This window comes from Dryobates pubescens, chromosome 8 (assembly GCF_014839835.1).
Source record: "Dryobates pubescens isolate bDryPub1 chromosome 8, bDryPub1.pri, whole genome shotgun sequence".
Lineage (NCBI taxonomy): Eukaryota > Metazoa > Chordata > Aves > Piciformes > Picidae > Dryobates > Dryobates pubescens.
The window spans coordinates 4508768-4533233 of NC_071619.1; the positions used below are offsets into that span (position 1 = coordinate 4508768).

The 24466-nt window shown below is 41.9% G+C and overlaps 1 protein-coding gene across 1 annotated transcript in view; it reads right to left on the minus strand.

The window, feature by feature from the left end:
* Nucleotides 1-3275: 3275 nt before the first annotated feature.
* CCDC172 (coiled-coil domain containing 172) overlaps nt 3276-24466 on the minus strand; it is a 32877-nt gene continuing 11686 nt past the window's right edge. The window contains exons 6-8 of the mRNA XM_009905634.2: nt 23376-23478; nt 4942-5029; nt 3276-3308 (exon numbers count right to left, since the gene is read on the minus strand). Coding sequence (XP_009903936.1) covers nt 3276-3308; nt 4942-5029; nt 23376-23478 — 224 coding nt within the window. The remainder of the gene's footprint in view (nt 3309-4941; nt 5030-23375; nt 23479-24466) is intronic.

Genomic DNA, 24466 nt, shown 5'->3' on the forward strand with positions numbered 1-24466 from the left:
TGACCCCCAAAAAAAATAACTCATTCTTTTGCACTCATCATTTCAAAGATTACTTGCTCCTGGTTTGGAGAATATCACAGAAAATCCACAAAGTTTTGCTTAATTTTTAGGTTGAGTCTTCCAGGCAGAAATATTATATTTGTCCCAACTTGCATTATTCATAAGGCCAAGGTGACAAATGTAATTTTACACTTGAAGAAATTAGTGTGCTTTAGATTCACCCTGCAAAAGCTGGTTTAGCCTGGCATCATATTTATTGTATTTTTTTTTCCAGAGCTGTTGAGGGATTTGGTTTGCCCAATAGGATTTGTATTGATTTCTTTTCCCCTTTTTTTTTTTTTCCTTTTTTTTTTTGGTGAGCTTTATTCTCGTTTTGTTCTTCTATTGATTCTGAGAGCTTTAGCCATTTGAGTTATTACAGATTTTGCTATATTTATGCTGTAATTCTACTGCAATAATCAGGAATTCAGATCTTCACAGCTATCAAAAGCAAAACACCCCAACAAACAACAACTATCCCCCAAAATGCCATGAAGTTGCAACTGCCTTCCTGGGATCTGAAGTATCTCTCTTTCAGGTGAGTTAGGGACATTGGTTTATATTATTAATTGCTAATTTTTGAATGCTATTGCTCATTCCACTTACCTGAAATGTATCTGTAGTATGCTGGTGTATGTTAATGAGTTCTGTTTCATGTCATATCTGAGTATGTAATCTGTATGGAATTACATATACATAGAATAAACCAGGTTGGAAGAGACCTTCAAGATCATCGCGTCCAACCCATCACCAATCCAACTCCGCCCAAGCAACTAACCCACAGCACCAAGCACCCTGTCAAGTCTTCTCCTAAAAACCTCCAGTGATGGCGACTCCACCACCTCCCCAGGCAGCCCATTCCAATGTGCAATCACTCTTAAATGAACAACTATATAAATCATAGAATCATAGAATGACTGGGGTTGGAAGGCACCTCCAAAGGTCATTCAGTCCAACCTCCCTGCAATGAGCAGGAACATCCTCCACCAGATCAGGTTGCTCAGAGCTGCGTTGAACCTCACACTGAATACCTCCAGGGGCGGGGCCTCAACCACCTCCCTGGGCAACCTGTTCCAGTGTTCCACCATCCTCATGGTGCAGAACTTGTTCCTAACATCCAGTCTAAACCTACTCTTCTCATCCTATCACTCCAGGCCTTTGCAAACTCTCTCCACTCTTCCTGAAAGGCCCTTCAGGTACTGGAAGGTCGCTATTGGGTCTCCCTGGAATCTTCTCTTCTCCAGGCTGAAAAACCCCAGCTCCCTCAGTGTGTCCTCATAGGAGATATGAGATCATTGAAAAAGAGATGCAAGGATCTTGTAAATTAACGCAGCTGTAAGTGTATAAACCTGAAGTTTAAAAATAAGCTTTTCCTGGTTAATTAATCAAAACACTTAATGTAAGCAAGCTCCCTTAAATGAATAAAATGATCAGGATAAACTCAGTCACCCTAGCAAGTCCTAAATTTATCTGTTTCCAGCAATTAATACCCAGAAATAGCACTGCTTTAGCTGTCTGTAGACACTTTGATATGCAACTGCATCATTTTGCCATATGCCCTGCATTTGATCAAAACCCACAAACAGCAGCTGCCTAATTTTAAAAGAGTCAGGTGGTCCCACAGAAGTCAGAGGGACTAAGTTGTTTGAAGTTAAGCACACCCTATGAGGATCTCTTTTGAGGAAGAGACAAAAAAAAAAAAGAACCCAAAACCTTAAAAGGATGTCTGCTCCAACAGTACTAGATACTAAGAATGATAATTCCAACACCTTGGAATTATCCCAGTTAACCCAATGGATCAAAATACTCTTTGATAGCAGTGCTGCAGATCAAAACTTGCCAGACTTCAAACTGTAGCTGTGTCCCAAGAGGAAAAACTTTTCTCAGTCACAGGCATAATTTGGTCAAGTTCCAAAAGAGATTTATTCCTCCCTTCGTAATAAAATGTGTTGCAGTTTTATGACACTCTGTGTAGCTTGGAGAGCTCTGGGTGTAGAAAAACTAGTGAAGAGCAATTAACCATCCCACTCCCCAGGTGGGAAGCAGATTGCAAGTTATTTGCACAGGGAGTTGGACGTGGTGAGACAATGACCACGGAGTGGGCTGCAGCTGTGCAGACTGAATGTTTTCATATGGTTCCTATTGTAAGCACCTGAATCATAAAGTCAGTTCCTACTGTGGGGCCGGGAACTGCTGTAGCAGAAGTCGTATGTCCTACTGGATTGAATGAATAGAGTTCCTCATGCCATGGAAATTCTTCATCATTTCTCTGGACATGTGGACTTTTCATTTATAGAAATGTGGACTTTTAATTCAGAAGGCAGTTTTTCCTTTGCTTTCCAGTGCTCTAGCTAGCACTCAGTATTTTGTGGGTTGTGGGAGGGCTGAATAGAAAACTTCTCGTGTAATCAGAAGGCAAGAGCTAATCAACTGGTCTACCATCAGTTCAGGCATTTACTGCTCAGCAGATTTGTGAACTACTCTGGACTATCATGCAGTATTGCTGGAGTTAAGCTGCTTTGGAGAGCTCGTTACAAAATGGCACTGCCAAGGTATAAACTAAATAGCCACAGCTCCTGCTAAGTGTATCTTGACGGTAATAGTCTTCCTCTCAAATGAGGCCACATCACAACCTCAAAAACAAGAGAGTATTCATTCTCAAGAATGGTACATAGAGAATAGAGCTCTGCATGTGCAGTGGAGTATCATGGGCAGCAAGAGGACACAGTCTCAAGCTGCGCCAGGGGAGGTTTAGGCTGGAGGTTAGGAGGAAGTTCTACACGGAGAGAGTGATTGCCCATTGGAATGGGCTGCCCGAGGAGGTGGTGGAGTCACCATCACTGGAGGTGTTCAGGAGGAGATTTGATAGGGTGCTTGGTTGCATGGTTTAGTTGATTAGGTAGTGTTGGATGATAGGTTGGACACAATGATCTTGAAGGTCTCTTCCAACCTGGTTTATTCTATTCTATTCTAAGAGGAAACTCAGGATAGATAGCTGTTGAATTTGAAGACAAAGCCTCCACTTTTAAATGAATAAGATTTTATTTTAGTGAAATGTAAATGCAGAAACAGCTGTGGTTTAATTTAAAATAAACAAACAAACAGCAAACCAAAACAAAGCACAAAAACAAACAAATGAACAAACAGGAACAAGCTTGGTAGAACCTGAATGAAACAGTTTATAAATGCTCAAAGAGTATCTTCTGTGATGCTCCATATCATATGCCACACATCATTCACTTGCCTGAAGACTTTTTTTGTGATAGATTCTGCAAAAGAGAAAGAATTGGACCATAGAATATGAGATTTAATGGGTCCAGGTTGTTCTATACAGAGAAATGTTTAGACACTGAGCTTTTGTTTGTTTCTGGTGTTTGACAAGCGTGATAAACTTAACAGATCAAGTGCAGTGAATTTACAATCCTCCAACAGAAACTTGGAACTGATCATAAACGTGAGTAACATGAATTTCCCATGACCATTATTCTGCTGTGGATGCTAGTGGCAGCTGCAAACTCATACAACTCAATCAGGGGCTCTGAAATGACCCTTTAAAACCCTTTTCTTTCCAAAAATTGGACTTCAAGGTATTCTTTCTTTTTTCCTCTTTGTATTGTTGCACAGGCGAACAATCAAGAAATGTGAAGGTAAGATTGCCATTTAGAGAAGGAAAACCAACAAAACCCACTTTAATAAGGTTTTTAAGGAATTTGTGAGTGAACAACATAAAATATGGCACAGAAGGATGCTGCTATCCTCCTGTTTCTCAGTATTTCCATCTTCCATTTAATTGACAGCTGGAGATAAAGATTAATTTTAGCACCTAAATGCGTAATCTTTTGCAGCTTTCAGGAAACTAATGATTAGTACTAGTCCCTCAAATAGGTCTTTCTTATACTAAAAATGTGTCTTTAAATTATTTTCTGTGAGTCTCTCTCTTGTTTTTTTTTTTGTTTTTTGGTTTTTTTTCCCCTGTGAGAAAAGATATTCTTGGACATTTAGAAATACTCCCAAGCAATCCCAAGCACCGATATAGGCTGGCAGTGACTGGCTTGAGAGCAGCCCTGAAGAAAAGGACCTGGGGGTGCTGGTGGATGAGAAGCTCAACATGAGCCAGCAGTGTGCACTCGCAGCCCAGAAAGCCAATCACATCCTGGGCTGCATCAAGAGAAGCACAGCCAGCAGGTCAAGGGCGGTGATTCTCTCCCTCTACTCTGCTCTGGTGAGACCACACCTGGAGTACTGTGCCCAGTTCTGGAGCCCCTATTACAGGAAGGATCTGGGGGTGCTGGAAGGTGTCCAGAGAAGGGCCATGAGGATGAGCTGAGGGCTGGAGCTCCTCTGCTATGAGGACAGACTGAGGGAGTTGGGGCTATTCAGTCTGGAGAAGAGAAGGCTCCATGAAGACCTTATTGTGGCCTTCCAGTATTTGAAGGGGCCTACAAAAAAGCTCAGGAGGGACTTCTTAGTGTGTCAAGACTAATCTGGGGATGAAGGGGAATGGAAAAAGAAATAGAAATGTGTAGATTCAGATTGGATATTATGAAGAAATTCTTCCCCATGAGGGTGGTGAGACACTGGAACAGGTTGCCTGGGGAGGTGGTAAAAGCCTCATCCCTGGAGGTTTTTAAGGCCAGACTGGATGTGGTTCTGAGAGTCCTGCTGTAGTGTGAAGTGTCCCTGCCCATGGCAGGGGGGTTGGAACTGGATGATCCTTGAGGTCCCTTCCAACCCTAACAATTCTATGATTCTAATAGACCAAAACAAATGAGAACTGGAGTGCACCTGCAATGCATGTTGTTGGGTTGTGTAAATAGCATAGAAATGCTCCTGATCATCTGACATTAAACCTTGAAGCCCAAAATTACCAAACACTTAAAATACTTAATGGCAATGACTTACCATTTGCAGAATTTCAATTTCAGTCCGAAGAGTCTCACAGATACTTTCCCAGTCATCATCTTTGCAATTTTCCAGTTCTTTCTTAAGCCTGTGTCCAAAAGCAAAAGCATTTTTTGATCAGGAAAGTGTTGCTTGGGTAAATATTTTTTTTCAGCTTTGGTCTCAGCTGTCAATTTGACTCATGGGAGAAAACCCTCATTGATTTATCTGCAAGATCAAGGTCAAAGTTTGCTAGTTTTGCAATTGGCAGTCCAATACATTGCTCTCCAGCAATATAGTTGGATTTCATTCAGCATTGGCAGTTAGGATGGCACTGTGGGGAGCTTCAGAAAGTGACATTTTGGGGTTTTATGCAGTGTATCTTGACTTTGTTGGGCAAAATTCCGGACCGTGTTGTTTTCATAAACCATGGAAGATTTATGGCCTCATTAGTCATAATTTTCCTTATTTAAATGTGTGAATTTGAATGTTGATACTTAGGAAGTACCATATGTTACTGTTCTTACTTTTCCTGGGCATCTATTTGTAGCTGCTGATGGAGACAGAATATTGGATGGAAGGGATCCTCACCTGACCCTGTGCAGCCGCTCCTGGGCTCCACATTGCTCCACACCCCTCCACAGACTCCCTTGCTCTTACTGCTGTTTCCCAGTAGTTTCAGCCAGGAATTCTCCAACTTTTCTACAATAAGGACTAATTTTAATGTAGTGATGTTTGCATTCAAATGAGCATTTAGTCCTGCTCACAGGAGACACTTAAACTTTGCATGTCAGGGACTGTAGTGGTTTAAATCAATACTCAGTAGGCCAAGAGAAATCTATGCCAGAGCTTTTAGTAGTCTGATGAGAACACAAGGTGATGAGATTATACTGAGTCTTTCCATGGCTGTCATAAGAAAAGCACAATGAGAAAGATGGAGTTGTTTGCCCTTAGTAAGGCAAAAGAATGTGAATCTGCTGGGACATATAGACAGATGGGGGAGGGGGGAAAGAGGAAAAGTATATATTCTTCTCATTAAATGCTTCAAAATAGGATCTTGTTTCTTCTGAAGTTGAAAGAGGAAGTAACAACCATTTTTTTTTTCTTTTATACACTATCATAGGGAATAAACTATTTAACCACATTAGATAAATGATGCACTTCTTCAGTGTCTTACTGCAGACAGAGTTTTCTGTACAAGAAAATGGCTTTATTGAAAGTAAAAGGCATAGCTTCGTATCAGAGGAGTAGCTTAGTCCCCATTTGGCATTAGAATTGTAACATAACACTGGCTCTTAATTTTGCTGTTCCTGTGGAAAGTGTAAATTTCTTACCATCAATATGGTAACAGTAAGAGGTCTGTGCGTATGTATTGCAAAGGAATATTTCAGGACTCTTCCTCCTGCATTTGTAACAGATTGAGGTGTCCAAACAAAAGGAAAATTTCAACTACACTGTAGGAAATTAAAGATTCACTGTCCTGGAGTACACAGCTAGTTTAGATGCCATTTCCACTGAGGGAAGTTCATTTCAAGGTCTAAGATCAGCTTCTGATCTTGATTAAATCAACTTAACTTCATTGCCTTGGCTCCTCAATTTCTTCTCTCTGTGTTCTCTGTTAGTTCAATATTAGAACCCTAGTTTGTTTAAGGTAAACAAAATCCCCACTTTGCCTCCTTTACTGTAGGAAAAGACATAGTCTGTTACTCTCTGAGAAAATGCCCCCTCGTTGTCTTCCACACTGTAAAACTGATGCTTGGTCCGTTTGCTAGTTGTCAGCAAAGATTGATACCAGCCTGTGTTAGGTGTACATTAAGGATAGAACAACCAGAAGATAAGCAGTAGGAGCTGCTTATCTGTGTCTTGGGATTGTGCATTAATTACTCTTGATGATGTGCTTTGAAATGGTGACATTTCACGTTAGGCTCCTAAAATTTATTCAAAATATCTTTCAAAACTGTAAAATGTGGTGGTGGCACAACCCTTTACATAGCATGAGGTAGTGCTGATGAAAGGCATTCATTCAAATGGGGTGGTTATTTTTTACATTAATCAATTGATTCTGCTTTCAGGTCTTCCTTCTTTCTTATTTAGAAGCTAGATAATTACAGTATGTGCCAGGAATATTATACTCACAAAACAAGGGCTGTCTGTTAGGTTGCAGTCTACACAATTCAAGCATTGGAGACGCCTGAGTTGCTGAATAAATGATGAAGTTTTACCAGAAGGAATGTGAGACAATGGAACTATTAAAAAAAAAAATAAAAAGGAAAGGAAAAAAAAAAAAGAAAAAAATAAAAGAAAATAGAAGAAAAAGCTTAACCTGGAAGCAGATTTAGTTGTTTTCATTTTACATTTAAGATAAGCAGGCTATTCATATTCATCTTTCCACTATCAGATTGAATGTGCAAACCAATTATTCATGAAACTGTACTGTGTAGATGGAGGACAGGTTTTCTGTCACCTGTGGAAATGGAAAGAGAGGTACCTTGAGCAGGAACAAGGATTAATATGACAATTATATCTTCGTTATGACCACGATAGAAAGGCAAATCTCTTAAAAAAAGAGCCCTGACAGATCTCATTAACATTTGGCCCTCAATTGCCTTTGGTTTTGTTTTGCTTCCAATATTTCGGTCTCCTTGAGGACAATAAAATACATCTTTGAAAAAAATGGCCACTGCATGAAATTAACAGTGTACTAGGGAGTTACAGCAACACAGGTAATGGGCTCTAATGAACAGCTGGAGTTGAAATCCCACATTTGTGAAAGGAGGTTTGACTACTCCTTTGAAAGTGTCCAAGGTAGTGATAGCAAAGCCTAGCTTTAAATCAAGTAGGTGGAAAAACTGCATCAGCAATTTTTTGGATGCTAGCCTGCCCTAGACTGAGGTCTGCTATCAGTGGTCCATTTCCCATTACTCTTGAATGCCAGAAGTGACAAAGAGATGAAAAAGGAGGAGATCTCTGAAGACAATCGATTGTGCAGCTTCGAAATGAGCACAGCTATTAAGTGTCATTGGCATTTGTGGTTGATATGCACTCCTCTTGAAATTCAGCTGTATATGCAGAAGGGGAATGGGAAAAATAATTGTGAAATCAATACATGTTGGTATTTTGAATTGAAATGTGATGAAAATAATGCTATTGTCAAACAGGTTTCTCTGAAAATCATCCACAGATCCAAATTACTGGATCAAGGCTTCAATGGCCAAAACTTGCATTCCAAGAATAATTCTGTGTGAAGAGGTCTTAAAGAGGAAATAGTTTGTGTAGAAGGCAGGGGGAATATGTGGGGTTAGAACCTTGTTTTTTTCTAAGTGGGGATTGTTGGAGTTGCAGAAGGAGCAAACTGTTTCTTGGTTACATTTTGCTGAGTTTTTTTCTTACTTTTCTTCTTGTCTTTGCCTTGTTTATGACCACCATTTTATTTTTTTACCCACAAATCTGAGGGAAAACATTACAGTGTATTATAAAATGGAATTGCTTGATGCTGGTATCCAGGGCATTGAATTTATGGGACAAATGAAGTTCCCTAAGAAGATATATATATATAAACTTGAGGGAATGTATGCTGCTTTTCCTGAATTTTATCATGAAAGTCAGAAGAAAATGTTGATCAAGGTTTTAAGGCTTTATTGAGTCTAGGGAAAAGTATAGAAGACTTTGGTTTATTGTCTCAAGGCATAGTAGAGCTAAGACATGAGGTGATTCAATCTCTGTTCAGTACTGGGACTAAATTAATGTATATATTTCTATAGTGAGAGCAACGTTTTGCTAGGTATTTACAATTTGCTGACAGCACTAAACAGAAAATGCTATTGATACAGCTGAAGAAGTCAATACATTTCAGACTATCATCAATTGATTGGAGGGGAAAATGAGTCCTAAATGGAGCTCAGTATCTCAAAACATAAATCCATGCATTTCTGTTGAACAAATAAAGTATGTGCTTGATAAAGCAGAAATAGAATAAAACTTCAGAAAGTGATTAACAAAGTGACAATAAATGCTAGCAAGAAGATGAAATGTGAAAGCTAACAGGGTACTAAGCTACTTAACAATGAGAAATGAATGTATATTTAAATAACTAGAAATACCTTGTATAAAAGAAAAATATTTGAGGTTTTGCTTTTCTGGATCACAAGATGACTGTGAAATACATAACTATCATATAGGGCTGGGGGGAATGGAACAAAACTAGAAATGGGTAGATTCAGATTGGCTGTTAGGAAGAAGTTCTTCCCCATGAGGGTGGTGAGACACTGGCACAGGTTTTCCAGGGAGGTGATAGAAGCCCTATCCCTGGAGGTTTTTAAGGCCAGGCTGGATGTGGCTCTGAGCAACCTGCTCTAATTTGAGGTGTCCCTGCCTATGGCAGGGGGGTTGGAACTAGATGATCCTTGAGGTCCCTTCCAACCCTAACAATTCTATGAAAAGGATTAAAGTTTGCATTTTGTGAATGCTATCAAGCAACCATTCATAAAAGTAGTTCCAAGTCTTGAAAGGTGTGGAATTGGTTTTGTTTTAATTTATATTCCCCACACATATAAAACATCACAAAAAGTCTTTAAGAAATATATTGTTATAGAGGAATGAGCATGAGATGTTAAGACACATTGAATTAAACTACAGATTTAGGGTGAGCTTTAGTGCAGCCAGTTTGTATGGATTGCTATCCATAGGAACTGTAAGGACAAGTTAAATGGGAAAGAAAAAATTGACAAGCATCAAAACTGAACTGTGTTTCTAGGGGTCAATAAAATTCCTGTTGAAAGGCAGAGAAAGTAAATATGGTTCAATGATCCTTCTAGTTCAAATGCCTTGATTTTTCTGTTGTACAGGGATGTATTAATATGGCTAGGGTACTGCTGAAATCAGTATCTCTGACTGTACTGCTTTGCTGCACGTGAACTGTGGAATTTTCTTAGAGAGAGAAAGGAATTAGACATGTCCTTTCCTTCTGCATTATGGGCTCTCCATTCTCTGGTCATACATCTCTTGAAAAGTAGGTAAGAGACATATACAGAGTATTCTTATACCCTCCTGCCTTTTCTTGGAAATACCTCTTGGTTTTATCTTTTCCATAACTATATTTACTTTTAATTTATGCTTATAGTTACTTTTAAAGTTTACAGTTTATAGTTGTCTTTTGGCTGCACAGTATGCTCATGTCTCTCTTCTTCTTTACTCCCTGGTACATGATATTGAAAACCTTAATTATGTACAAGTACATAAGCTTGCACTGTAAGTCATTATAGTCCCCCTCATTTTTTAGTGATTCCTGTCTACAAGGTCTAGAGGTTTTCAATGTTGTACTATTGTCTTAACCCCCCTTCTATTCCAATGTGAATATTTAAAACATTAAACAAGACCAGATGTGGCCATAATTACTTTCCCCCAGCCCCCAGATTTCTTCTTTTCACACCTATTGCTATTGTTGCTACTAGCCATTTCCTCCCTCAAAATATTTAATAAGTCTTCCCCAGGTTAATGAATAGTTTTCCATGTGGGATCACATCAAATACTTTACTAATATCTCGATGGATGGCATTTGCATTTGCTTTGTGTAACCAATCAGTTCTCTTATCAAAGAAAGATATCATTAGTTGCATATGATCTACTTTTTGTAAAGCCACCCTGCAATTTATAATGGAAACCTATTTTAACATAATTCAAACTATAATAGTTCCACTGGGCACTGCTATTAAATAGAAAAGCTTAAAAAAAAATCAATGAGGAGATTGTAATTAAAAAGCTCATTTGAAACCACGCACAACACTCCAGAGATTGCTCTCTCCTGATCATAACATTTCACAGAAGATGAAATTCCAAATTTTATTTTTTCCTTTGTTCTTCTAACTCATCAGAACCATGCTTGGCCTTAGGCAGTCTGCTGTTGGGAGGAACCATTTGTTCTGCTGTAACCAGCATTTTTCCTGTACGGTTTGTAAGGAAGAAAGCATCGCTTTTTACTTCCCCATGTTGGCATCGAAGTTTCTTTCTCTGTATCACAGACCATAAGAAGCAATACTCTGTTTTTAGGAATTAGGCAAGTATGCAAAGCCTTGAACTGTTTACAAACTACACTGACTTTCTGCACTTCCTCTCTAACCCTGATTTTCTGAAGTAGAATGGAAACTCAGGTTTCAAAGACACACTTTTGCCCTTAGTCTTCCTTTAGGAGGAGGCGGTGGAGTTGCCATCACTGGAGGTGTTCAGGAGGAGACTTGATAGGGTGCTTGGTTGCATGGTTTAGTTGGTTGGGTGGTGTTGGATGATAGGTTGGACATGATGATCTTGAAGGTCTCTTCCAACCTGGTCTATTCTATTCTATTCTATTCTATTCTATTCTATTCTATTCTATTCTATTCTATTCTATTCTATTCTATTCCATTCCATTCCATTCCATTCCATTCCATTCCATTCCATTCCAGGTATGCAAAATACCAATTTAAGATAAAAACTGACTGCTCTTAGTCTAAATAAACTTTTCATAACACTATTTCTAGGTTGCTTTCCTTAAGGCAATATATAAATTTGAAATTGAAATTTGAAAGGGGATAAATAATTAGTGCAGTAAGTAGTTAGAATTTAGTGGCATCAGCTAGTCTCTGCTTGACTCCTGTATTGTTCCACTTAAGTGATGCTGCTTGCTACCTGCCAGGGAAATGGGACTCAAGAGGGCTGATGCCAAAGTTCTCTCCTGCTGTTTTGTATTTGGGGTTGGCACTGGAATAACAGTTGATTAAAATGAGGCTTTTGATTTTAATGGCAGCTCTTCTCTGAAACAAAGCAAAACAAAACAGCCCTTTTTGCTTAGATTTTGAAATTATGCTCCTGTCTCATGAGACTCAAAATTTCCAGGGTGCCCCCTTTGAGGAAGGGGGGTACAGTGCCTTATCCATTATTCATATTCTGGTTAGCTTTTTCCTGTATCTGATGTCTATTTGAACAAACAAGCCTACAACTGCAACAACAACAGCTGCTGGAATTACCGGAGTGTGCTTCTCATGACCTTTGGTAATTCTTTGATGGATTTGGGAGAAATTTTATGAAACTGTAGACATGGTATAGAGCATTTTTCTCAGATCAGAGATGAATTGCTGCAATTTGAATTAGCTGGCTACACTCTTCAGTTGAAACACAATTTACTTTAAGGTATATACTTAATTGTAATGAAGATTCTTGCCTTGCCAGCTACTTCTGGTATTGATTTTTAAGCTGAGACTAGGTATGTGATACAATAACGGACTCACAGGGTGATCTGGGAGCTACATATATCAGGTTATTGATGCTGACTGTCTCTCATACTAGTTCTAAGGAAGCATTAAAAACATTGGTGTTTTTACCATTTAAAGAGTGGTGTTGTTTCCTGCTCTGTAACAAACAAACAAACTAATAATCAAATCAAATGATGTGCTTATTTCATAGGGGGAAAAAATACCATCTTTTAGATCCATGTTACTTGTAGCAAAGTATTTTGCTCTTTGTGCATACTAAATATGACTGTCATTAAAAATGCAATTGTATTCTTGCAATAGGCTCTTTGTGGGTGAAAATACATACCTTGTTAGGCCAAAAAGGGATGTTTCTCAGAGAAGGCTCGACCACGCTGATTGTAACATGACCAAAACTAACCCCTGTAAGATATTCACTAGCATATGCAAGAGTACTGAAAAAGGTCCTTTGAGAGTACCAAAGGTGTGTCTATGCTGCCAGGAGAGGCTTCCTGGTTTGCCCCCAGTGCCTGGTACTTCAGTTTTTCTTGCTGATACTACATGAATTCTTCTTTATTCTCAGATTCCCTTCAGAGTCACCCAGAGGAGTGGACAAGATAGTTCACTCACAGATCCTCACTAGAGAGATTATTGGCATGGACTGCACCAGCATGGGCCCTGCTGCAGCAGCTATGGTCTCTCAAGAACTTCGGTGGTCTCTTCTGCCAGGCAATCAGCAACAGAACAAGAGGAGACAGTTTCAAGCTGCACAGGGGGAAGTTTAGGCTTGAATTTAGAAAGAAGTTCTTCACAGGCAGAGAGATTGCCCATTGGAATGTGCTGCCCAGGGTGGGGTGAATGTCCCTGGAGGTGTTTAACAAAAGTCTGGATGAGGCATTTAGTGCCATGGTCTAGTTGATTAGTTAGAGTTGAGTGATTGGTTGGATTTGATGATCTTGGACCTCTCTTCTAACCTGGTTGATCCTGTGATATCACAGGGCATGCAACACACAGGCTAGGTATTGTAATTTTGAACCAGCATTCTGCTGTGCCAAATATAACTCCTTAAAGTATTTCATGGACAAGATGTGTATATGTATTGGGTTGAAGTGAGCTGGAGTTAATTCTCCTCGCAGTATTGTTCTAGTGCTGTGGTGTTTTGTTTCTTTTTTCAGCAGTAGTTGATAACACAGCAGTGTTTTGGCTACAGCTAAATCCAGTATTCAGGCTGTGTCCTTTCAACATTTCCCTGCCCCAGGAGTACATTGAGGGGTGGGCAAAATCTTGGGAGGGGACACAGCTGAGCCAGCTGACTCGGACTGGCCAAAGAGGTATTCCATACCATATGACGTCAGCTCAGGTATAAGTAGGAAGTGAAAGAAGGAAGTGTGGGGATTCGTCAATGGCGTTTATCCTCCCGAGGAACGATCAAGCTTAGGGAGCCCTGCTTCCCGAGACCGACCACCGTCCTACCGATGGGAAGTAGAGACTAACATCTCTCTCTCTCTCTGCTTTCTTTGCTTCCGCGCGGTCTATTGCTATTTGCTCATTAGTGTTATTAAATTGCTCTTATCTTATCCCCGGCTTCTGTTATATTTTCTTTCCCTTCTTCCCCTCTTCACTTAAGAGGGGGAGTGATAGAGCGGCTTGGTGGGTATATGGCCTCCAGGCCAGGGCCAAACCACCACAGTCCTTTTTGGTGCGTTGGCCGGGAAACGAAAATATAACGAAACTAGCTGTAGTTTCTGCAGTTTTTTTTTCTATGAGCTTCCTTATGCTGCAGGCTTCTGTGCTGGTCACGTGGCTTGCTGGTAACTTCTGCTTTGTTTTGGAAACGCTTCATTTGTTTAGGAACATGCCGAAACAGATAATGGCTATGTGTTTCTTTCTTCTGATTGTAGGGCTGCTGCTTTGTGGGAGCTATGCTAGAGAGGTCATCATCTCTGTCTCCCCACCCGAAATGAATGTAGAGAATCTTATTATGCAGGCCCCCAAGATTTTAATCCATCCTTACGTGAGCTCCCTAGTATTGCTAATCAACATCACTGGCATGTTGCGGGTTTTGTGGAGTTTGATGCCATCATGGTATGAAAAGAGACAGGCTTTGGGTGGGGATATATTGAAGTGTGCCCTGAAGCGGCCAGTCCCTGGGTGGCAGGGTGTGTGGAAGGACTTGGGCAGATTCCTAGGACGGTTATCACCTCCCATAGCCTGGGACTTTACCCCAGAAGAGGCGAGCGATCCTACTAAACTGACTCGCCATCTGATAGAAGGGTGCCTCACTTATCCCAATGAGAACAAACAACTTCTTGCACTCTACTGGGGCCTGGCCTGCGCTTACCGAGCCACAGTTCAATATTCTATGAGGACTATGGCTGAGGCAGGCACCCAAACACTACCTGAGGTTACCATGGTGGAGATGGGGACCCAAACAGCAACCAGGGAGATTGCTCCAGTCGTAAAAAAGAAGCAGTGGACAAGGAGGTCAACAGGCCCCTCTCATCGATTGATAAGGGATGAGGAAGATTATGATCAAGAGGCTGGTCCATCGAGTGAGAAATCAGAGCAAGTGAGTGAAATTAAACAAGAAGCAGAGACTACCCGGTCCTTAACCTCAGCAGAACTGAGGGACATACGCAAGGATTATAGTCGCCAGCCAGGAGAGCGAATTGCTGCTTGGCTGCTCCGGTGCTGGGATAATGGGGCTGACAGCCAACTGCTGGAAGGGAGAGAGGCCCAACAGCTGGGAGCCATTGCTAGAAACAGAGGTATTGAGAAAGGCATTGCAAAGGAGACAGGCATATGCAGCCTCTGGAGACGACTCCTGCTAAGTGTGAGGGCAAGGTACCCATGCAAGGAGGACCTTATGAGTTCCCCAGGGAAGTGGAATAATGCAGATGAAGGAATCCAATACTTAAGAGAATTAGCGGTGTTGGAAGTTATCTATGGTGATTTAGATGATCAAAGTGTCTCCACAGATCCAGAAGATGTCCCATGCACATGGGCCATGTGGAGGAAAGTGATCCAAAGTGCTCCAGCATCGTATTCTAACAGCCTAGCAATGATGTACTATTTGGATGAGGATGCACGGTCTGTGGAGATTGTGTCAGCCTGGCTCCAGAATTTTGAAGATAACCTCTGTACTAACTCATTTCCACGTGCCAATGCCTCATCGACCAGCTGTACCCCAAGAAATCCATCACCTCTTGCCTCAGTCGGAGGGAAAGGGAGACCCAGACGCACACCACGAGGAGTACTCTGGTTTTTCCTTCGTGACCAGGGGGAGGACATGAGGAAGTGGGATGCTGAACCCACTTATAAATTGGAAGCTCGGGTCCGTGAACTGAAAGGGAAGGCAACAACTAAAAAAGGATCATTTAAGAAAACAGCAAAGGTATCTGCTGTTAAAAGCCAAGAAAGTAATCAACGATCTCTCAGGAGAAAAAGAACAGAGGTTACATCCCTTGATCCCGATGAGGGGACCTCTAGCCAGGTACTACCCAGATCAGACAGTGAATGCTCTGATGATGACCAGGAGTAGAGGGGCCCTGCCTTCGGCCAGGAGGAGGAGAGGGACGACAGAGTGTACTGGACTGTGTGGATTCGATGGCCTGGCACATCAAAGCCACAGAAATACAAGGCACTGGTAGACACAGGGGCACAGTGTACTTTGATGCCGTCAAGACACCGAGGTGCTGAATCTCTTTGGATTTCTGGAGTAACAGGAGGCTGCCAGGAGCTGTCTGTGTTAGAAGCCGACGTGAGCCTAACAGGGGACAAGTGGGAAAGACATCCCATTGTGACTGGCCCAGAGGCCCCTTGCATTCTTGGTATTGATTACCTCAAGAGAGGGTACTTCAAGGATTCAAAGGGTTATAGATGGGTTTTTGGTGTGGCCACGGTGAATACAGAGAAGATCAGACAGCTGTCGACCCTGCCTGGCCTTTCAGAAAGTCCCTTCGTTGTGGGATTGCTGCAGGTTGAAGAACAACAGGTGCCAATTGCTACTAGAACAGTGCACCGACGGCAGTATCGTACAAACCGAGACTCCCTGGGTCCCATTCATGAACTGATTCACCAGCTGGAGATCCAGGGAGTGATCAGCAAAACACACTCACCTTTTAACAGCCCCGTATGGCCAGTGCCAAAATCTGATGGAGGATGGAGGTTAACTGTGGACTATCGTGGCCTGAATGAAGTGACGCCACCACTGAGTGCTGCTGTACCAGACATGCTAGAGCTCCAGTACGAGCTGGAGTCAAAGGCAGCTAAATGGTATGCTACTATTGACATTGCCAATGCGTTCTTCTCAATTCCATTGGCAGCAGAGTGCAGGCCACAGTTTGCTTTCACCTGGAGAGGGGTTCAATACACATGGAATCGATTGCCCCAGGGGTGGAAGCATAGCTCCACCATTTGTCATGGACTAATCCAGAGTGAACTGGAAAAGGGTGAGGCCCCTGAACATCTACAGTATATTGATGACATCATTGTGTGGGGCAATAACGCAAAGGAAGTGTTCGAGAAGGGAGAAAAAATCATTCAAATACTCTTAAAGGCTGGGTTTGCTATAAAGAAAAGCAAGGTCAAAGGACCTGCGCAAGAAATTCAGTTCTTGGGAATAAAGTGGCAGGATGGACGCCGTCATGTACCTATGGACGTGGTCAACAAGATAACAGCCATGTCTCCACCGTCCAACAAGAAAGAGACACAATCCTTTCTAGGCCTTGTGGGGTTCTGGAAGATGCATGTTCCAGGCTACAGTCAGCTTGTCAGCCCTCTCTATCGAGTAACCCGAAAGAAGAATCAATTTGAATGGGGTAGTGAGCAACAACAAGCTTTTGAACAGATCAAGCAAGAGATAGCTCGTGCAGTGGCACTTGGGCCCATTCGCACAGGACCATCGGTGCAGAATATCCTTTACACCGCAGCCGGGGAGCAGGGTCTCACTTGGAGTCTCTGGCAGAAAACACCAGGTGAAACCCGAGGTCGGCCACTGGGATTTTGGAGTAGAGGATATCGAGGATCAGAAGCCCACTATACACCAACTGAGAAGGAGATCTTAGCAGCCTATGAGGGAGTTCGAGCTGCGTCGGAAGTAGTGGGCACAGAAACACCTCTCCTCTTAGCACCCAGGCTGCCTGTGTTGCACTGGATGTTCAGAAGAAACATCCCTTCTACTCATCATGCCACCACTGCTACATGGAGTAAGTGGGTAGCACTGATTACACAGCGAGCTCGACTGGGAAAACCAAACCACCCAGGAATTCTGGAAGAGATTATGGACTGGCCAGAAGGCAGAGATTTTGGAGCATCGCCTGAGGAAGTGGTTCGTGCCCAAGAGGCACCACCATACAATGAATTACCTGAAGATGAAAGGCCTTATGCTCTGTTTACTGATGGATCGTGTCGTGTAGTAGGAAACCATCGGAAGTGGAAAGCTGCTGTATGGAGTCCTACACGACAAGTGGTTGAGGCCACTGAAGGAGAAGGTGAATCGAGTCAGTATGCAGAAGTGAAAGCCATCCAACTAGCTCTAGAAATTGCTGAAAGAGAAAAGTGGCCAGTACTTTATCTTTACACAGATTCTTGGATGGTGGCTAATGCCTTGTGGGGATGGCTACAGCAGTGGAAGAAGACCAATTGGCAACGCAGGGGTAAGCCTATTTGGGCTGCCTCATTGTGGCAGGACATTGCTGCTCGAGTGGAGAACATGACTCTAAGGGTACGTCATGTTGATGCTCACGTGCCTAAAAGTCATGCTAATGAAGAACATCAAAACAATGAACATGCAGACAAGGCTGCAAGGATTGACATAGCTCAAGTGGATCTAGACTGGGAGCGAAAAGGTGAACTGTTTGTAGCTCGATGGGCCCATGAAACATCAGGACATCTAGGGAGAGATGCTACATACAGATGGGCTCGTGACCGAGGGGTGGACTTGACCATGGAAGCCATCACACAGGTCACACATGACTGTGAAACCTGTGCTGCAATCAAGAAGGCCACCAGAGCCAAGTCTCCCTGGAACAGAGGGCGGTGGCTGGGTTTTCGCTATGGTGAGGCCTGGCAGATTGACTATATTGGACCACTGCCACGAACACGCCAAGGCAAGCGTTACATCCTCACCATGGTAGAAGCAACTACAGGCTGGTTAGAAACATACCCTGTAAATCATGCTACTGCCCGGAACACCATCTTAGGCCTTGAAAGGCAAATCCTGTGGCGGCACGGCACTCCTGAGCGAATCGAATCTGACAATGGGACTCACTTCAGAAACAATACCGTCAGCTCCTGGGCCAAGAAACATGGCATCGAGTGGGTGTATCACATTCCCTACCACCCACAGGCCTCCGGGAAGGTTGAAAGATACAATGGACTGTTAAAGACTATGTTGAAAGCATTGGGTAATGGAGCATGGAGGCACTGGGATGTAAATTTAGCAGAAGCCACTTGGCTGGTTAATTCTCGAGGATCTGCTAACCGTCCTGGTCCTGCCCAAACAGAACCCTTGCACACTGTGGCGGGGGATAAAGTCCCTGTAGTACACATGGGGAAGTGGCTAGGAAAGGCAGTGTGGGTTGCTCCTCCCATGGGGAAAGGCAAACCCATGCGTGGGATTGTCTTTGCTCAGGGGCCTGGATGTACTTGGTGGGTAATGAAAAGAAATGGGGAGACTCAATGTGTGCCTCAAAGGGATCTAACACTGGGGGAAAGATGATTTGGAATGTGAATAATGTGAGTTGCATGTTGCAGAAAGTAATGAAGTAAGAAGAACCCAGACTGATGAAGGTTTGCAAGGATCAAGAGTGACACAGTGGTTGGGACCAGCTGGAGTTGGTGTCTAAGAACAGAATATCCTGCATCTCCTGTCTTGAATAATCCCAAGTGACATCTGAAGGACTGAGACATTGATATAAGTCTTTATATGTTGGAGTATTGAGATAGTTTAAGTATGTAGATCGGGTTGTGAATGTAAGCAAGAAGAATGTAAGCAAGAAGAATGTAAGCAAGAAGAATGTAAGCAAGAAGCTTTTCCTTTTGTTGTTTTGGTGTAAGAATCAAATGAGATGGCTAAGTGCATTGAAATGTGTAGAACCTGAGCATGATGTAAATGGTATGGAATAAGGGGTGGAGATTGTATTGGGTTGAAGTGAGCTGGAGTTAATTCTCCTCGCAGTATTGTTCTAGTGCTGTGGTGTTTTGTTTCTTTTTTCAGCAGTAGTTGATAACACAGCAGTGTTTTGGCTACAGCTAAATCCAGTATTCAGGCTGTGTCCTTTCAACATTTCCCTGCCCCAGGAGTACATTGAGGGGTGGGCAAAATCTTGGGAGGGGACACAGCTGAGCCAGCTGACTCGGACTGGCCAAAGAGGTATTCCATACCATATGACGTCAGCTCAGGTATAAGTAGGAAGTGAAAGAAGGAAGTGTGGGGATTCGTCAATGGCGTTTATCCTCCCGAGGAACGATCAAGCTTAGGGAGCCCTGCTTCCCGAGACCGACCACCGTCCTACCGATGGGAAGTAGAGACTAACATCTCTCTCTCTCTCTGCTTTCTTTGCTTCCGCGCGGTCTATTGCTATTTGCTCATTAGTGTTATTAAATTGCTCTTATCTTATCCCCGGCTTCTGTTATATTTTCTTTCCCTTCTTCCCCTCTTCACTTAAGAGGGGGAGTGATAGAGCGGCTTGGTGGGTATATGGCCTCCAGGCCAGGGCCAAACCACCACAGTATATACATGATATTATATTTTAATGTCATGGAGACACTATGAAGGGGCCAGAGCAGATACGATGTCACCAAATGCTAGGCAGTGTGGAGAGGACTGGTTTGTTGCAGATGCTGCTGCCTCTTAGCAATGTAGGCACAAGACAGTGCATATATATTGATCTATGGCTGATGCAATCTATAATGATAATTGGTTCATGGGATAGTTCGGACTGGAAAAGACATCCAGATGACATCTAGCCCAATGTCCTTCTCAAAGCAGGGTCATCTCCAAGGTCAGAGCAGGTTACTCAGGGCTTTTATCCTGTCAATTTAAGGATGAAAACCATGGGTAACTTTTTTGTTTGCTGTAGTATCCCCATGATAAAGATGTTTTTTGTTGAATTCATTCTGAACCTCTCTTGTTTCAACTTCTGCTTTTTCCTCCTTTTGGTCTGCCACTGTACAGCATTGTGCAGAACCTGGCTCCACCTTCTTGAAGGCCTCCTTGTAGGTACTACAGGATAATCAGGTACCTTTTGGGGGGACTATTTATATACTGCACCATTTATAGCACAGCATATAATACTTCAGTTTCCCTTCCATTCTCTTAAATCTGTAGTCTGACCTAAGAGGTGATGAGAGAGGAAGGGGAAGGGGAAAGGGAAGAAAAAGGGGAAGGGGGAAGGGAAAAGGGAAGGGGGAAGGGAAAAGGGAAAAGAGAGTTGATGGAGTTCTATGAGTCTGTTTAGAATTATCCCAAACCTTACTAGCACAGCACTATGACATAGAGAAGTGGATAAATGAACAAATTAATTTTGCCTGCTTGACTCTACTGAAGAACAGAAATGGAAGTATGGTACCGTAGCTATGCTGCTTCTGGCATGTGAGTGAATTTATTCAGAACTATATAAAGCATTGAGCATTTCTGATGTGATCTAAGCAAATCTGTCCTAAATTTTTATGCAGTATCTGAAATGAAATAATATTTCAAAGGAAAGAAAATCTCTTCAAGACACTATTACACCTCAAGGAGCACTTTCTTTTTATGGCAGAAGAAATAGCAGTAGGAGCACTTCCTATTTTGCACTACATGCAAATAATGCAAACTTATGTGGACTATAAAATGAGGCATTTTACAAAATAAAAATATCTCATCATCCTTCTTGCTTTGGTCACAGATAGAATACATACATAGAATACATACATAGAATAAACCAGGTTGGAAGAGACCTTCAAGATCATCGCGTCCAACCCATCAACCAATCCAACCACCTAAACAACTAACCCATGGCACCAAGCACCCCATCAAGTCTTGATGACACATAGTAGTTGATAGAATTTAATATGTTTCATCCAGTGTTGTGTTTTCCACCCAGATGAAGCTGAAGTATCGTTTCACAGGGCTGTGAGTTAATTTCACTATGTGGACAGGCAGTCAGACATGGGTTTGAATGGTTTGCCTAGGATCTCATAGCAATCAGTGGCAGAAATGGGGATTAGCAACATAATGTTTGCCACTGCTGTACCTTATGCACAGGAAACCTGTTACAGAAAACTAATTACACCAATTTGAATATTAAGTGGCATCATGGCAGTAAACCACTCCAAGGGAAGTATGTTATTTAGAAGGAAGCTGACAACCTCATGTATCACAGAACCTAATATATCATGATGGAATAAATAATGTAAAAGGGTGAATTAACACATGCTGTCTTACAGAGCTGCTGCTGTTATTATTTACACTGTGTCTTCTACTTATCTGTTTGAATGCAAAGTTTTTGCCACTGTATGCAGAATCATGAGCTAATTAATTTTTTTTGGGCTGAGGGAATTTTGGCCATGTCTCAGCTGCATGTAAGAGTTTGAGAAGAGCTAGTAAGAGGGCTGATATATCATTTTTCTTTCAAAGAACAGCATTCAGCAGAAAAAATGGGCCATTACCAAACCGTCATTCAGGAAAAATGCTCAGGGTTCTCTGCAAAGTTTTATTGTCCTGTTGAAAGTTTTCAGGATAAAAAACCTAAAACCAACAAACCATCAAGTTTTTCTCCTTTTTTTTTTTTTTGCCTAAAACTCAAAAATCTATAGGGGAACAAATAAGTGATGGTAACAAAAGTTGTGGTTTTGCCTAAAACTCAAAAATGTATAGGGAAAGCAAAAGTGGTGGTAACAAAATTTGTGGTTTTGCCTAAAACTCACAGATGTAAAGAGAAAGAAAAAGTGATGGTAACAAAAGTTGTGGTTTTGCCCAAAACTCACAGATGTAAAGAGAAAGAAAAAGTGATGGTAACGAAAGTTGTGGTTTTGCCTAAAACTCACAAATGTAAAGAGAAAGAAAAAGTGATGGTAACAAAAGTTGTGTTGTCCCTAACAATATCTGTCAGAGAATTTTTTGGTCTAGCTTTTCTAGAAGTTCTTTTTTATTCTCTCTTAAACATTTGTTATATTCAGAATCATAGACTCAGCCAGGTTGGAAGAGACCTCCAAGATCATCCAGTCCAACCTGTCACCCAGCCTTATCCAGTCAACTAGACCATGGCACTAAGTGCCTCATCCAGGCTTTTCTTGAAGGTCTCCAGGGACAGCAACTCCACCACCCAATTCCAATGGCAAATCACTCTCTCTGTGAAGAACTTCTTCCTAAGATCCAGCCTGAACCCCATCTGGCACAACTCAAGATTGTGTCCCCTTGTTCTGTTGCTGGTTGCCTGGGAGAACAGATCAACCCCCACCTGGCTACAACCTCCCTTCAGGTAGTTACAATATCTACAAGCTCTGTCATTTGCAACACCATAAAACAGGAAAAAAAAAGGTGGTTAATTCTGTGCTATAGGGCTTCCTGCATTGGAAGGGGTTTTTTTGCTGTTGTTGAAAACATTACATTATTTCCTCTATAGTGAAAATATAAATGTGACATTTAAGCAAGCTGAAAAGATATGAGTCATTACCACTCAGTTCCTGTGAAGCAATATTCACTGTTAAGGGATACTGCGCAGGGTCTTCTGTCACTGCTAAATTGTTAGAATTTTGTTCTGAACTAGCTTAATTAGAAAGCAAACTGGAACTAATAGTAGAGATCATAGAGAAAAGAAGTCTTCAGTTAGCAGAACCAATACAAGGCCCAGGTGATGCAGTGAAATTACTGTGGCTGATTCATCTCACGGCAATCACTCTGAGGAAGGTTGTGCAGCCAGTCAGCAGGAGTAGGTTTAGCACTGGGTAGTTCATCAGCACTCTGTGTGCCACTGCTAGTTCTACAAAAATATGAGAACTGGTCTGCCACCCAAAGAGCAGTCATCTGCTCTGCCTCCAAGTTTGGCTGACTTCCTTGCAAAGGCTTCCAGTTTTTAGTTCATTGGAGCATGCATGTAAGGATGAAAGGTTGGGAACGCATATTCTGTAACAAAAATGAAAGATTGCTCTGATTTCAGAGTCATGTTGTGCAAGAAAGGTAAAACAGTCATTGCCACAGCTACTAGGCCTAAAACTAAATGTAGGAACTTACCAACGTGAGACTCTTACCTCAAACATTCAGGATCAGTCTGAGGTTTTTCAGCAACTTGGACTTTTTCTGTTTCTAAATCCTTTGTCATTTTTGCAGCCTCCCTGATTACTTTCTCAAGGTCTAAACACAAAATTGCAGTTACATAATAAATATATGTTAATCATCCATATTCAAAGACTTCCCAGATTCTCTAAATATATCTTTTTCTAATACTGCATGAAACTGTTTGTAGGGTAGAGGCATCTGAATACAGAACATGAATTCTCTTATTATTGTGATTGCTAGGCACATTGCAGTCTCCTGGAAAATGTCACTCCTATTTTCAAACAAGTTATGACCATATTCCCAGCCTTTCTTAGCTCTCTTACTGTGCCATGGTGTTTACACATTTGTAAAGAGTTTGGAGAAGAGAAGGCTCTGAGGAGACCTTATTGTGGCCTTCCAGCATCTGAAGGGGGCCTACAGGAAAGCTGGTGAGGGACTTATTAGGGTGTCAGGTAATGATGGGACTTGGGGCAATGTATCCAAGCTAGAGGAGGGGAGATTCAGATTGGATGTTAGGAAGAAGTTCTTCACCATGAGGGTGGTGAGACACTGGAACAGGTTGCCCAGGGAGGTGGTGGCAGCCTCATCCCTGGAAGTTTTTAAGCCCAGGATGGATGGAGGTCTGGGCAACCTGATCTAGTGGAAAGTGTCCCTGTCCATGGCAGGTGGGGTTGGAACTAGATGATCCTTGAGGTCCCTTCCAACCCTGACAATTCTGTGATTCTGTAAAAAGTTACTAAACCAATTCTAGGTTTTCTCTTTTTTTAATCCAAATTTCAAAATCATCCCTTTTTGCTTGTGATCACTCAGAGCCTTTCTTGTTTCCCTCTGTATTTTTTTTTTCTTTTATAGGGATTTCCCATATATTCAACATGTTCCTCCCAGCTTTGGGTGCAGTCTTCTCTTTTTTTATGCACAGATTTTCATACGTGAGCACCAAATATCAGTACAGAGAGGACAGATGAATTTACAGCTCAGATGTCTAGTGCCAAGGCCAAGTCTGTCTTTTTATCAGTCCAAGCCATTTTGCTTGTGAAATATTTGAATTTTAGTGATATTCTTT